This window comes from Notamacropus eugenii, chromosome 2 (assembly GCF_028372415.1).
Source record: "Notamacropus eugenii isolate mMacEug1 chromosome 2, mMacEug1.pri_v2, whole genome shotgun sequence".
NCBI classification, from domain to species: Eukaryota; Metazoa; Chordata; class Mammalia; order Diprotodontia; family Macropodidae; genus Notamacropus; species Notamacropus eugenii.
Window position 1 is genome coordinate 395954735 of NC_092873.1, and position 16820 is coordinate 395971554.

The window sequence follows — 16820 nt, forward strand, 5'->3', positions numbered from 1 at the left end:
CTCTGACCCAGAAGGGGATGGATAAATTGTCCATGGTCACATAGTTGATCAGTGCAGGGCCAGGATTTGAACCAAAGTTCTGTGTTTTTTCTTCCACAATCCACTGACTTTAACCACAAAAAGGAGTCAGGACAGAAAGGAAATGAAAATGAGGAATCCCTCTCCTTCCACTTCTGAGGTTCCAAATGACAACCAAAGCATGTGAGGTGGAATCTCAGGGCACAAATGGAAAAATTGTGAAGAACTGAATTTTTATCATTCATGATTCCCCTTTATTGGTGCTGGACTCTCCAACAGGATCCAGATATATCCTTTTGTTTAGTAATTATTTGGTATAAAGAGGCAGTATGGCACAATGAATGGGGAACCAACTTCAAAGACAGGATGACCTAGGTTAGAGTTCTCTGACATATACTGGCTGTATGACCCTAGGCAAGTCACTTAACCTCTTAGTGCTCTGTGAAACCCTCTAAGATTACAAGTTTCAGAGAAGGTGCCAACTTCCGTTGCTAGAGGGAGTTTCCTAGACTAGTTTAATCAGAGGTCCAGTCCCTATCCCAATGGCTAAATGATACTTTATTCTTGAGAGAAAAAGGATCCTCTCATCTTCTCAGTAACAACACATTCCAGATTGGCAACTACTAACAGCAGTAATTGTTCATTTTGATAACCTAATAGCTCTCTATAATCAATAAGATCACGGGGCCAGTGCCTATCCTATCCCTTTCTTTAATGTAGGTTTATAGTCATCCTGTTTGTAAATGTGAAATAAACTTGGTGAATTAGATAAATGAGAATAGATGGAAACAAAGAGAAAAGAGTAGTGCACATTTAAACCACAAACACATGAAGAAGAGAAGGTAGGCTAACTATTTATATAGGCCTGACTTCCTTCATGTGTCAACTTAAATCTTATCTTCTGTGGGAGGCCTTTCCTAGTCCCCCCAGCTTTTGAGATGATTTTCTGCCTGTTCCAAATATGGGACACTTAGGTGCTGCAGAGGATAGAGTGCCGGGCCTGAAGTCAGGAAGACTCTTCCTGATTTCACATCTGGCCTCAGACATTTACTAAATGTGCCTCAGTTTCCTCATCTGTCAAGTGAGATGGAGAAGGAAATGGCAAACCAATCTAACATCTTTCCCAGGAAGACCCCAAATGGGGTCACAAAGAGTTGGACAATGACTGAAAGACAACTCCATATAACTTGTACGTACCTACATGTTGTCTTCCCCATTAGACTGTGAGTTCCTTGATAACAAGGAGGGTTTTTGCCTTTTTTGTATCCCTAGCTGTCAGCACAGTGCCCAGTTCATAGTACATGCTTAAGAAATGATTATTGACTGACTGGCCTGCCCCACTTTAAGAAAACCAGATTTGAAAGTCAAATTTTGCATTACATGAAAATTGGAACTTGACTATATTACAAAAGTAGTGTTTTTTTTTAAAGGATTCAATTTTAGGTGCAGACAGTGTATATATAACAGACAGTTATATAACATTTAAACATAATATAGACTACAGTCTATATAATGTTTAAAATGTAACTAAATTTATGAAAATTTGAGCTTACACATAATTTTTAGGGTATATTTATTGTGTAAAGTTAGATCCACCTGTGAAAAATAGGTGGGTTGGGAGGGGAGGGGAGAGACAGAGACAGAGACAGAGTTTGATACAACAGTTGACCACAAACTCTCAGTGAGTCATTGCCATAATGCAGCTGTGGAAAAAACCAATAGAACTTTGGGATGGATTCTGAAGAAGGGATTCAGGGATTGGGAAATTATTCTCAACAGAGTCATGTAACCAGTTTAGGTGACTATATGATAGTGCTTTAAAGTTTGCAAAATATTTTACATGCATCATCTCATCTGATTCTCACAAACCCCTTTGTGGGAAGGTATTATTATCCCCATCTTACAGATGAGAAAACTTAGATACAGAGAAGTTAAGTGATTTTCCCAGGGTCACACAGCTAAAAACTGTCTGAAGCTGATTTTGAATTCAGATCTTCCTGATTCCAAGTCCAACACTCTATGTCCACTGTGCCATCTGATTGCCTCAATATTAGAAAACAAGATGAAGAGAAACTGGAAAAGATCCGTAGAAGTTTGATAGAAATTATCAAAAAATGAAAAATGTGTTATATGAAGGTTAAAGGAATTGGGAAATGGATTCTGCAGAAGAGGCTAAGCAGTGACCATTACATATTGCAATCAAGGATGCAATGGGCTTTTATAGAAAAGATGCTAAGTAAAGTTTCAGGCATGTCTACAGTGAGCTAAAAGAAAAACAGACTGAAAATCAAGGCGTGTGACCCTGGGCAAGTCACTTAATTCCATTACAGAGAGAGAGAGAGAGAGAGAGAGAGAGAGAGAGAGAGAGAGAGAGAGAGAGAGAGAGAGAGAAAGAGAGAAGGAGGGAGGGAGGGAGAGAGGGAGGAAGAAAAAAAAGAATTCCAGTTGGACAAAAGGAAGAATTACTTGGCTGTCCTTATGATGAACCACTGGAACTGGCTAACTGAGGAGAAAGGGGAGTTTCTGTTCTTTTTGATATTTTTAATTACATTTTTTCAATTGTCAGGCATTTTTTTTTTCTCCTTCCCAAATCCCCTCTGCCCTCCTGCCTGGGGAAAAACAAAAATAAAATAAAACTTTTGTAACAAATATGCATAGTCAAGGAAAACAAATTTCTGTACTGGGCAAGTCAAAAAAATTTGTCTCACTCTATAGATTCTTACTCCATCACCTCTCTCTCAGGTAGTATTCTCCATTATTAGTCCTCTAGAATCATGGCTCATCATTATATTGATTAGAGTTAAGTCCTTTAAAATTGCTAGTTTTCAATTGTTGTCATTGTTTTAACTCCTCCTGCCTCTGTTCACTTTATTCAGTATCAGCTTATTCAAGTCTTACTATTTTCTCTGATGCCATACCCTTCACCTTTCCTTACAACACAATAATATTCTATTACATTCATATACCATGATTTATTCTGCCATCCCTATTGATAGACATCCCCAAAAAGAGCTGTGATAAATATTTTTGTACATATGGGTCCTTTTCCTCTTTTTTTTAAAAAAAACATCTCTTTGGGATATAGAACTAGGATCAATGAGTATAGCTTGGTAATTTTTGGAAAAATTGTTTTCCAGAATGGAAGGACTGGTTTATAGCCCCCTTAACAATTCATCAGTGTGCCTGTTTTCCCAGAGCCCCACTAGCATTTATCATTTTCCTTTTTATCATCTTTACCAAGCTGATGAGTATGAGGTAGAATCTCTAATACCTAATTATTAGTGAAAGGGAGCATTTTTTTCCATATGGCTATAAATAGCTTGGATTTCTTCCCTTGATAAATTAATTGCCTTTTCATATCCTTTGACATTTATCAACTTCTGAATGGTTCTTATTTTTTAAAGATTTGAATCTATTTCTTCTATATCTTAGAAATGAGACCTTTATCAGAGAAATTTGCTTCAAAAATTTTTTTTAACTGTTTACCAGTTTCCATTATAATGTTAACTGCATTGGATTTGTTTATGCAAAAAAAGCTGTTTAATTTTATGTAAACAAAATCATCCATTTTATCTTCTATTGTCTTCTCTATTGCTTTTTTTTTTGTCATGAATTTTTCCCTATCCATAGATCTGAAAGGTTATTCCTTTAGGTTGATTATGATATGACTTTATCTAGGTCATGTATCCATTTGGAGTTTTTCTACATGGTATGAGATGTTCATCTATCCCTAATTCCTGCCAGACTGCTAGTCTGTACAGTTTTCGTGGAATTTTTTGTCAAACAGTAAATCCTTACTCCAGTATCTGGAGTGTGTGGGTTTATCAAACACTAGGCTACTGAGTTCATTTGCTTTTGTATATTGTGTACCTATCTGTTCCATTGATGGACCTTTTTTAAATTTTATAACCAGTACGAAATTGTTTTAAAGATTACTGGTCTGCAGAATCATTTGAGAGTTGGTACCGTTAGATCTACTTTGTTCACCCTTTCTTTTCATCATTTCCCTTGAGATTCTTGACCTTTTGTTCCTCCAGGTCCATTTTGCTGTGATGTTTTCTAGTTATAAAGTACTTCTTATGGCACTGAGTAAGCATATTAGCTTCGATAGTATTGTCTTTTTATTATATTGTCTCACTCTACCAAAGAGCAATTAATATTTTTCCAACTGCTTTATTTCCATTTTTATTCTTTATTTATTCCAATTTTTATTCCATCTGTATTCCAATTTTGAGGTTGTATTGTGTGTGTTGCTGTAGGTAGATTCCCAGATATTTCCAACTTGTTATAGTTATGCTAAATAGAAATTTCTCTTTATATTTCTTTCTGCTGGGTTTTATTGGCAATTTACAGAAATGCTGATAATTTATAGATATTCATTTTATATCCCAAAACTTTGCTGAAATTATTGTTTCAATTAACTTTGGTTGACTTCCTTGAGTTCTCTAAATACACCATCATATTATCTGCAAAAAGAGATAATGTTGTTTCTTCTTTGTCTATACTTATTTCTATGCCAATTTCTTTTTCTTGTCTTAATGCTATAGCTACCATTTCTAGGATGAAATCAAATAGTAGTGGTGACAATGTACATCCTTGGTTACCCTTGATCTTATTGGAAAGAACTCTAATTTATCTCCATTACATATAATGCTGGCTCTTAGTTGTAGATATGTACTATTTACCATACTAAAGTAAGACCAATTTAATTCCTAGGTTTTTGTCAAAACTGTTTTTGCACATATGGAAAAAAATCTTACATTTTATCAATGGATATAGAAAAAACTATTTTTTAAAAACACTTGATATTTAAGAAGGATGACCATTGAACATGGAAAGTTCAAATGATCATTAGCGCTCTTCAGAAGGCTGGATAATGACTACTCAAAGTCTTTTCTGGCATTATTATAATATGATCTCATGGTTTAGACATATATTTTGGGGGGAAGAGGTTCAGGAGCAGGATCAAAATTATTATGTGGTTACACAGTTGTAATTAAGCATGATCCACCTTTTCTTCTGTGACTTTATCCAGTATAATCAGTTCTATTTCTCCATTTGTTTTGTCTTAACAGGCAGATCTGAAAAGTCAGCTTGGAGATGCTGGATATGTAGTGTTTGGAGTGGTCCTTTTTGTGTGGGAGCTTCTGCCTACCACCTTAGTTGTTTACTTCTTCCGAGTTAGAAATCCTACAAAGGACCTAGTAAGTAAATTGATTTGTATTTTATTGGAGGGAGGGAAGAAGGAAATTCTTTTATAACATAATAGTGAATACTAGAATTTTGTATATTGAGTCTACTGGATATATATAATAGTGAATACTAGAATTTTTGGTCGTTCAGAGACTTGTTATTTGTCTGGGAAAACAAGAGCTCCGTGTTCTTTCCTAGTTTATCCTGAGTATCTTCCTCAGTGCTAGGAATTAAGCCACCAATATTTTGACCCAATTATACAGCATGGTTAACTGTCAGTCATCTATGGTAAAGTCAAGATGACAGGGAAATTCCAGATATCTACAGTACCCACAAATAATTAAAAGTTGTCATTTCAGCCAAGAGCATAAAATCTCCTCTGAACCAGACTGGAAATCTATACCAGCACCAAGGTTTATTTGAGTTTTACCCCTTTTCTCTTCCCTGGGTAATTTCACTAATGACAGAGTTAAGGAGAGAAAATAAGATGACTGTTATTTGGAGAAGCCAAGGGACCTTAAAATCAGCAACCTGGGTAGTTAGCCATAGAACTCTACAATACTAAACATTTACTAAGTATTGGTTCTGGGTCAGTATGGTACAGTGGAAAAGACTTTGAACTTGGAGTTAGAAAACTTGGGTTTGAATTGATCAATCCTGAACCTCTTTTTATTTATCTACAAAATGGATATAATAATTCTTCCACTGTTCCACTAACCTACCTTATATGGTGGTTATAAAGAAAGTATTTTGTAAAACGATTTCTCTATGTGAGCTATTTCTGTTTTTTGTATGCAGAACATTGTACTTGGTACTGTTGAAAATATAAGAATAAGAAACAGTCCTTTCCCTTCAAAGAGTTTACAGTCTAGTAAAGTAGTAAGATCAAGTAAGATTATTCAATAATTGACAGGAATCATCAATTAGCATTAATTTTTATTATTAGGCAATAGTGAGGGCACCTCTGGAGCCTAAAGTTTTGCTTCATGTATATTTTGCCTTTCTCTGTATATATCTCACATGTATCTAGTTTTTGCTTTTCTTTGTACTCCCAGCTCTTAGCGCAGTGCCCAGAACATAGTAATGTTTGTTGACTGACTGACTAGGAAGAGATAAGACATATATGTAGATAACCATAACATAAGACATGTGCAAATCGTTCTGAGAGACCAGAGGGATCACTTTGGGATGAGAGGCTGAGAGAAGGCTTCAGGAAAGCAGAGAAATTTGTACTGGAATTTGAAACACAAGAAGAGATTTAAACAGGTATAGTTTGGAAGGATTCGCAGGTTTTTCAGGCTTAGGGAATGATATAAGCAAAGGCACCAAAGCAAGAGAACACAGGATGGATTTGAATTCAGACTCTTTGGCTTACTATTTGAGCAAGTAATTTCATCTCTCTGGGCCTCAGTTTCCTCATCTGTAAAATTACAGATGACCTTTAAGATTCTTCTCCACTCTAAATCTGATATCTGAGGTTTCTGTGAATAGTGAGTCATGTAGTTTGACCACAACAGAGAAAAAATAAAGGGATGCATAGGGAAGTAAAGACAAAAAGGTTGAGTTCATTCTATGGAGAGCCTTCAATGCCAGGCTAAGGAGCTTGGACTTGATTTTTTAGACATTCTTACTACTTTGAAGGCAGCTACTTAAGTTTTCTGGGGTGGCTGTTGGACTCGATACACAGATGGAGGAGGACACTCAGTGGGGCAAAATTTTAAGCTCCAGAGGTGACCTCACTATAAATTAATGCTAGCTGACTTGACTCGTCAATCATTCAACAAACATTTATTAAGCTCTTACTATGTGCCAGCTTCTGTGTTTTGGGAATACAAAGAAAGGCAAAAACAATTCATGTCTTCAAAGGGTTTACATTCTAGTGGGGGAAACAACATGTATAGAAGATACATGCAGAGTAAAGGGAAGGTCATCTGAGAAGGGACATACTGGGAAAGGCCTGTTGATCAAGGTGGGTTGAGTCCTGAAAGGAGCCAGAGAAATTAAAAGATGGAGGAGTGGGGTGAAACAGAGCATTCTCTACATGGGGGGCTGGGGGGCGCAGCTGGTGCAGAGACACAGAGATGGAAAAATAGAATCCAAGAACTACAAGTTGACTTTTTAGTTTTAATTAGCCTTTGCTTCAATGGGAAATACCACAAAGTTGTTCTGAATCCTTCTCTTGACCTCAGGGTGATAATAGCCTTCCTTCTTGTATCTCAAATAGCGCTTTTTTTTTTTTAAACTTTCTAAGGATTTATCATGCAGTATGGTGTATTACCCTTATCTGTGTTGAGGTCTTACTGGGGGGGGGGACTGTGTTTTATCTAATCTTTTATATCTAGTGCCAAGGATAGTGATCTGTTTGTTAAATGAGTGTGTTAATATCAAATGAGATAATACACGTAAAGCAATTTGTAGATCTTAAAGTGCTATATAAGGGCTAGCCACTCCATCATTATCATCATTATTAATTATTATATGTAAAAGCTTTGAAGATTCAAATGCTATGTTTGTTCTAAGTCATTTATTAAATACTTGTTGAGCTGAATCGAATTGCTTAATTTATACAACAAGCTATACACAAGCTATTAACAGTTTAATCTATGCCCCCAAATTTTGTTGCTCAAGAAAAATTGTTAGCCATCTTAATCATGTTTCATGCAGTGTTTGCTTCAATTGCTGTGCATTTACCGTTGAATGTATTGTCAGTTTCTTAGTGGAGTTTTTAATAGCAAAACTGTCCCCTAGTGGCCCAATGGGACATCAGCACCTAACTTATTCATAGGGAAGGGCACAAGTGGGGAAGGAATGGTATTAGATGTCATGGATTTTCTTTTGTTTGTGCTGCATTCAAGAAGTCATTTTGACACAACTCATTGACATTCACGACATTCCGCTCTCAGCAACTGGGCTTGGATGGTAGAGCATACGTAGGGGTACAAGATACCCCTAAGCAAGGCTACCAGACAATGCCATAGCTAGATCTAGGGCAGTAGTAACTTCCCCTGGGATCATCAAGTTTTAGAGCAGAAGTTAAATTCCTAAAAAAAAGGACTAACTATATATCCTGCTAATGTGGATTTTGCTTAGAGGAAGAACAGAAACCAATTTCCTTAGTTTGTGTTAGACTCTATATGGGAAAGAGTGGTTTCCAGTTTGGCTCTTTCTCATTGTCTTTTAAACAGCACACTAAGGTTACATAGCAGAGGATGGGCTCTCCCGGTTGGGTCACACTTGGATTAGAAGTTCAGTGGCCACTCAAGGACCTAATCCCAATGCTGATTGCCACAGAACATTAAGCCTGTTTATTTTTCCAACTCGGACCAGTTCATCGCTCCTTAGGCAGCCTGGAAATTCACTGGTCCTGGGGTCTCACTAGGAGTTGGTTTGGTAATTTAGCCCTCCTGCTCCCCTAAACTCCCATATTCAAGAGATCCACCAACCTTCCCCTGTGATCATAGGCATGGTGCCTTGGTTCATTTTGGCCCCCTTAATGCTCATTGTGGTTAACTTGATTATAGAAACCCTTCTCAGTCAGATTCATAAGAAAATCCATTCAGGGGGGAAAAAAACAACCTACATATATAAGTGTTGGAAAGAATTCTACCAGCACTCAAATTTTTGTATATAACAGAAGATAGGACATAGGAATGATTTAATTGGCAAGTTGCATGTAAGAACAGCCCCCGTCTACACTAGGAAGGAGACCTAAAGTCTCTGGTGACTTTCTGTTATTTAAAAAAATGATGATACTTTAAAATGTATAACAATGACTTCCAAATTCTGTCCGTCCATCTTCCCCCTACCTCCCCCACTGGAATCTTCCTTTGTTCCAGAGAAAAATAGGTACGGTCAACAAATAGATGTCATTCATTCCTTCCAGTTCCTACATCTAGCATCCACTGACTCTGCAGAGAGGAGAGAAATGTTTCATCTTGTGATTGTTTTTCCAGACAAATCCTGGAATGGTGCCAAGCCATGGATTTAGCCCTAGATCCTATTTCTTTGACAACCCTCGAAGATATGACAGTGATGATGACCTCGCCTGGAACATCGCCCCTCAAGGGCTTCAGGGAAGGTGAGAGGAGGAGGATCTACTTTAGGCAAGGGGTGAATGAGAAAGAAAGATCTTTCTCTCAAAAAGGGTTACCTCAATAAGAGAGACCCAAAGTGGAAAATCTCTTTACACAATCTCTGAGGACTAGGTAGATGTGATACATGAAATGGGTATCTAGGTATAAGGACCTAGGGCCTCAAGTGTGCCTGAATCCCGACTTCACAGAACAAATCCCCATAATAAAAGGATTCGTTCTGTGAAGTTTGGCCTCAGTCAAAAGGCCACACTTGAGGACCTAGAGGGCCACATGTGGCTTCGAGGCCGCAGGTCTCCTTCCCAAGTCCTAGATCATTGTACAGTCATCTCAGAATGTCCATGAAGAAGAAAGATTGGCATATGGTAAAAATAAAGTCACCAGGACATTGTTACTTAGAGACATCTTAGACTGGGATTAATTATGAATAATTAATCAGAATAATTACCAGGTAGCAAGGACAAAATGTTAAAACTCTGAATTATTATTAATCACAATTAAAGGTTACCCTAAAAGGGAGAGGTGATGGAGAAGATCCAAGTTAATGTCTCTTAATAATGCTGGTCCCAGTGGACTCAAGCTAGCCCTAAGCAGAATTATGAAACAGGCAAAAGGAATCTTATTGACAATCAGTATCCATGCCCATTCCAGGTGTCACATTGCCCTAGTTCTTTTGTCCCTGGGCTAAACCATTAAGGCTGCATAAACCAATAAAAGACTAATGTTGAGAATTTCTGACTAGATGAAGAAACATCTAGGGGCAAGGGAGCTCCCTCAGATTACATTATTTAAGTATTTACTGTGCTCTGAGGTCCCTTTTGGCTATAGATCTATGATCCTACTCTTTACCAGTATGCCTAAACTATTCATGAATCAGTTTTATATATATAATACACCTATACACACGTTCCTTTCACTTTTCACCCATTGTAAAAGTATTGTGCCTATGAGTAGAGTCACCAATTTAGGAACAAACTATTTTTTCAGATGTTCTTAAGTTGATCAGTTGGGACTCAAAATACATTTTCTCATAGAAACTATGCTCTACATGGTAGTTAGACTTTTTCTTTTTTGGTTAGCTTACCAAAAAAAAAAAACCCCAAAACCCAATAAACTAATTTGTGATGTTGCTAAAGGATACCCTGAGGCAGCTAGGTGGCACAGTGGATAGAGCCCTGCACCTTAAGTCAAGAAGTCCTGAGTTCAAATCCAGCCTTAGACATTTACTAGTTGTGTGACCCTGGGCAAATCACTTAACCTGTCAGCCTCAGTTTCCACATCTGTAAAATGGATATAGTCTTAGTACCTACCTCCAAGGATGGTTGTGAGGATCAAACGAGATAGTAATTATAAGCGCCTGGCACCTATAAATGTGTGCTATTTTAAAGGGTTACATAAATGTTAGCTGCTCTCATTATTATTCTGATAACTATGCCAATGCAGACAGAATTCTGGCTTGTGTGCTATAGAAAAAAGTAGAAAGAAGAATCTTCTCTTTTCCTGAGCACAGACCTGTTCCTCCTCCCTTCCCCCCACCCCATATTTGAAAGTATGAATTTGTGCTTGAAACCCTTTCACCAATTCATACCTACTTCTAAGAATCCAGTTGCCCACACATTGTCCTGCATCCCCCATCTGGGGCATTCTTTTCACAAATTCTCAGGATTCCAACCATAGCTACCATCCCCAATCTTCCCTCTCTCCACAATCTAATCAAAATTCTCATTCTCTCAGGGCAGCAGGTTGAATGGGCCATTTGACTGAATTAATTCTATATCCTTGATGAATGAGGGACACTCCCTTAACTTTCACTAGGTTATTTCCATTTTTAAGAAGAGTGCCGGATTATCCCTTTGAATCCTTTTAAAAAAAAGTTTTACTAATGCCTTATCTTTACATCCAATCCTATGAGAGAATAGTCCAAATATTTTTGGACGGGGATTATCACCAGAGGAAGAGATACAAGTCACCCTTGGTGTCAGTTTTTCCTAATTCATTGGGTTTGGGCAGGATGAGTAGGGTAAAAGGGAAAGTGTAGGCCCAGGGGTGGTGAACCTGGTAGGGGGTTCATAATCCAGCCTCTGTGGGTGTAGTCCAATCTATTACATGAGAATTATATAATTTTATATTTTAATATATTACATAATTATATAATATATAATGTTCCCTGAGGAGTGATCATCAAGCCCTAGCCTGAAGATTTGCAGTGAGGAGGAATCTCTCCCAACGGATTATCAGTCTACCATTGGATAGCTCTAATTATTAGGAAATTGGGAAAAAGTCTCAATTTATCTCTCTTCTACTTCCACCCTTTATTCCTAGTTCTGTCCTCTGTGTCCATGCAGAACATTTCTGTAAGACTATCTTTTAAATACTTTAGGGTAGATATCATGTCCTTTGCCAGAGTGGCTCAGGTGTACCTATTTATAAGGTGAAGATTTTCTACACACATACACTTGAATGGAAAGAAGGCACATTTCTTCAAATTTTACCTTTCAAGTTTACCTTCGGTCACTTAACCTCCCTGAGCCTCAGTTTCCCTCATTTGTAAAATGAAAGGATTGATTTGAATGACTTCTAAGTTCCCTTCCAGCTATAAATGTATGGCCCTATGACTATATTATCAGTAGAAGTGACTGATTCAAAGCAGATCTGGCTGTGAGATAGCCAGATATTGTACCAGATAACGCTAAAAAGAAGGCAATACACCTCATTGCTATATTTATACTATTAGGGGAAAATAAATGGGCTTATTTTCTAGTACTGTGGCAAAACTTTCATATAAACATAATTTTGGTGAGAGACACGACACAGAGATGTGTGGGCCTTTTAGGTATTGGTCTTTCCCTAAGTAGATGTCTACAAATTGATATGAGAAATGAGAAAGAAATGTTGGAAAGGAATTTTTGTTTGTTTGTTTTTAAGCTTTACACCAGATTACTATGACTGGGGACAACAAACTAACAGCTTCATGGCACATATAGGATCGCTACAACAAGATTCAACATTGGATCCCGACAAATCCAGCAATGGGTAGCCTCTGCTAACAACAGTATTACAGAATTGTACTCCACAGTGAAAAGTTTCAGAAACACAAGCTTGAGGACAGCTGGATGTTTAGGGCACTGTCATATAAGAAATAGGATTTGATTTTGTTGATGGCTCCAATGGGACTAAGCAATAATTTAGATGGATAAAACTTTATTTTAGTTAGTACTAAAGAAATAAGCCTGGCCATTTTCCCAGGCATAATTTAATTTTTTTTTATTTGTACTTTTACAGAAGACATATTTTATATAACTTAAATGATAATGCTAAAGTATGTTAAGGTTCTCTCCCAAGAATTTGTTGATGCAATGTATTTTTTAGTTTGCACAGATATTTTTATGTATAATTCACTTTAAAAGTATACAGTATATAGTTTAATGTGTCCTGTATGGCTTGTTATAGATGCATTTCTGAGATGATTAAAATTATTCCAATTTAATTAAACAGGCATTTGAAAATAGAGATCCTTAGTGAGATATAGAAATCCTTCTCAGTGCTCCACAGCAGAACCTCACGACTTGATTAGCATAACTTCTAAACGCTTAACTAATTTCCATTTTCAGAGATGCAGTTGGATAGACTGTTTGTTGCAAGCCTTCTGGACAAATGGCTTTTTCCAAGTGTTATAACCCTGTGAGTGGCTCCTCAAGGAGGATTCAGCCTTTTTCTTTTATTTAAGGTTCTAGAAAGGCCTTAAATTTTGCCCCAAATTTTATGCCAAAAAATAAGGCAAAATGTGCACGAATTAAATGAGAACAAGTTAAAACTGACACTGGATGTGTTAACTTATAATCGTGAACTTTTCCTTCTGTAACCATAAGGGTTTTTGCAAAGTTTTCATTCAAATTAGAATCTAACATCCATAAATTCAGGACTTGAGCCTCCTAGGGTTCTTTCACACATCTGATGACTTTTGAATTCAATTAGATGCTATGGGTTTCTTAAAGGGGAGTTACAACATCCCTTGTACTCTAGCTGAAGTCAAGGACCGATTTACTTTGGGCCCCAAAGCTTTTATTCCATCTTAGACCAATGTGGAAAATATTAATTTATTTGAACTGATTTTAAAAACAGCACAATGAAAATTGATTGTCCGGAAGGTAAGTAGAGTTTACACGTTATGACATGACACATATGCCTCATAGCAAGGGGCACTTCTAGAGAATTATCTGTCTCCTAGGTGGAAAAATATGCCACAAAACCAGATTCATTTGGAAAATGCTACTCATGTTGCATACTCCCTGCATGGGTGTTTTTTTTCATTGTAGAATATCCCTAGGGAATTGAAAACTGTGAGGCACATATCTCACCAACAGGTTAAATGGGCAGGTTTTCTACAGAGCCAAGAGCCAGAGAAAATTCAGATGCCATATAAAGAGATAAGTATCATTTCTACTCAGCAAATCTTGTCTCAGGGCACTAAAATAGGCAAAATGGAAAGAAATTGTATCTTTACTCCTATTAGGTAAATCCCACTTGCAATACAAAACTGTGCAATGATTCATGGTTTATAATTTCATTCTCCACAAATATTTTCTGCTTAGTAATCCAGATAATTTAAACCTCTAAGATTAATTTCACTTCTGTTCTCTTGATACTATGTAAAGCTTTTCCATTTAATTGGGGCAAAGGTGTCAAACCAGACCATGAAGTGGATTTTTCATGCAATCTGAATCCCATGTAACCCAACATAGTTGTGATTGACTTAGAGTATTCTAAATTATGAGGGTCTTCAGACAGAAAGGAAACCTCCACTGATTAGTTCTACCATCTTAAAAACATTTTGGACGATAAGAGATCAAAAATATGAATTTCCCAAATAGCCTTAAAAATGACCTGTCACTGTTTTTCTACCTTTGAAACCAGTTATGGATTCTTCATAGCTGAATATTCTGCAGTAAAAAGGTCTTTGGGTTTCTTTTTCTCTTCTGTAAGGTAAAGGGTAGGGGAGGAGGAATTGGCAAATAGAAACTCAAAATCTCTACCAGCTCTCACCCCTGTAGTAGGGTTCTAGTTTAATTAAGCTTTCATGTAAGCTCTGTAGAATACCTTCCTTGTCATTAGGACAACTAAATATATTCATTCAAATTGGATCTGTGATCCCATTGATGTGACTGATACAGATTGCAATCCATTCATGCCTGCCCATCCTGTAAAATCCCTGTCCATGGCCTCCCATAAGTTAGTCAGAGAGGGTCCACTCATCACGCCAGACCTTTCTTACATTCTGTTGGTATCATGAGGATACCATGAAGCCCATGGGTTACTTGTCAGTTCTCATACTCATCACATGACCAGCCCAGCTTCTGTTTTGATCATACATTTTTCTCTGATGGTATCCTTTGCTCCAGAGTAAATAAATTTAAAGCGTATTATTATGAAAAAAATCATATCAAATCACATTACTAAAACCAAGTCTTGTGCTATAATCTAGAAATATTGTTTATACTTTTGATTTTAGGCAGAGAAATTTGAAATCCTCATGTCACCGTTGCAAGCCATTATTTACCTTTATCTTAAAGCTGCTAATATTTTATGAAGATGAACTGGGGAAGAGGGGATAGCAATGCACTTGGCGTCTACTTAACATACTTTGTCTTAACTTCTGTTTCTGCAGTAATGTCACAACAGTGACAAAACCCAAGTCTGGTAAATGCACACCTGCATACGAAATGTCTTACTTAACTTGGAATCTGTACTTGAACGTACCAAAATGCAATTTTTCTTTCTCTGCTAGTACATGAGTATTCATACATTTTTGAAAGACAGAGGGGTGGAAGGAAAAATGCAGTTTTCATTTAGCTCCTTAATTTATTTTTGACTGTTAACTATGATAATGAAGCTGCTTAGTTTATGAATTCTTTAAGAAACATTAAAGATATTAAAGGAATAATTATCACTGGCTCTAAAATATTCCTACAGGCTATGTTTGTTTTCTTTATGTTAAAGCAATGTAAGACAAACTCAGAAAATTAGAAGGTAAAGGCAGTGGACAATATTTTAATAAAAGTTCTGAGCCAACACATATCAAAGCCTGATACCATACCAAAAGCATATGCTTACAATGCTGGTTTTATATTAGCACATAGAATATGATTTACTTAACTATTAAAAAATAATATCTATACAGGCACAATAGTTTTCTTTTTCATAATTAATCTCAGAAGAATTCTGTTGTACCCATGTGGCAGACATTTTACTATGGCATTTTATAGATAGCCCATTTCATTGGGCCAATTTAGAAACACAGATACAGACACATGGAATCAGAGTGGTTAACACAGTTAGGTCTGAGATACTGCCAAGAAATTTATGCCATAACAGCATGGACACATGTTGCATTTAAACAAATGAATTTGGGTATTGCTCATACCTGGTAATTGCTAATTGCTAAGTAGCTAGCACTTACCACAGGACCTGGCACCTGTACCTGGTGCTTACTATACGACTGTTGATTTATTGGACTTGGGATGTACTTAATATCTATGATGGCTATCAGAGTTAGCTTCTTTGATCAGTTACTTATTTAAGACTGGGACCAAATTGAAAAGCTTCATCTTATCTTAAAATTAAAAGCTTGCAGAATTATAACTGTCAAATAATAAAAATTTACCACCATAAAGGTAAAAAACAAGCATTCCCATGTCTAAGAGTTCTGTCAAAAAGGAGTTCTACAAGAGATGCAATCTAATTTCTGACAATAAAGTAAAATTTATTTTAAATTTATATGGGTCTATGTATTTGAAGTTATATTGAGAATGCCAATAAAAGATACTTGATAAAAGTCCTGTGCATGTTCTCCTTTTTTGCTGAACCACCACAAGAAAATACAAATTCTGTAAAAGATAGAACCTGAGAAACGAATACATTTGCATTATATTCTTGCAGTCCTTCTACATCATAAATAAAAATAACATGGATTTAGAAAAAGCAGCAGTCCAACTAAGACAACATTTCAATTCTACTATTTGAGATAGTAGGGCTCCTATGAGGACAAATCATCAGTTTCATTGCTTTAGTTTGGAGATGAAATCTGAAAAGGAATATGAAGCACTTAGAATGAGGTGTGGTAGTTTCCATATTTATGAGATTATAGATCAAGCAAAGTGCTGAAATAAATACCCTTTCGGTTCAGAAAGATAATTTCCCTTTGGTCTAGGTGTGATTGTGTCATTCCTCAAACTCATCCCTATTACCTCTAGGGGCAAATATAAATTTCTTTGTTTGGTCCTTCCTAACCTAACCCCTAGCATTCCAGTCTTATTATACATTACTCTCCTTCCTATACCCTACAGTATAGCCCAACCTACTTCTCTCTGTTCCTCAGAGAAGGTGCCATCTCCCCTCTCCATATCTTTGTACTGGCCATGCTCATACCTTGAATGCCCTCCCTCTTCACCTTTACTACCTCATAGACCCTTTTACTTCCATCGAGAACCAACTCAAGTTCTACCTTCTTCCTGCAGTCTT

At 36.8% G+C, this 16820-nt stretch overlaps 1 protein-coding gene across 2 annotated transcripts in view; it reads left to right on the forward strand.

Annotated features, from left to right (window-relative positions):
• GPR137B (G protein-coupled receptor 137B) overlaps positions 1–16820 on the forward strand; it is a 147152-nt gene that overhangs the window by 83889 nt on the left and 46443 nt on the right. Inside the window, exons 5-7 of one of the 2 annotated variants that reach the window (XM_072647548.1) lie at positions 5098–5222; positions 9165–9289; positions 12228–12481. In XM_072647548.1, the coding sequence (XP_072503649.1) occupies positions 5098–5222; positions 9165–9289; positions 12228–12339 (362 nt within the window). In that variant the 3' untranslated portion in view covers positions 12340–12481. Of the gene's footprint in view, positions 1–5097; positions 5223–9164; positions 9290–12227; positions 12482–16820 lie in introns of those variants that run through there. The other variant, XM_072647549.1, reaches the window with a different exon arrangement.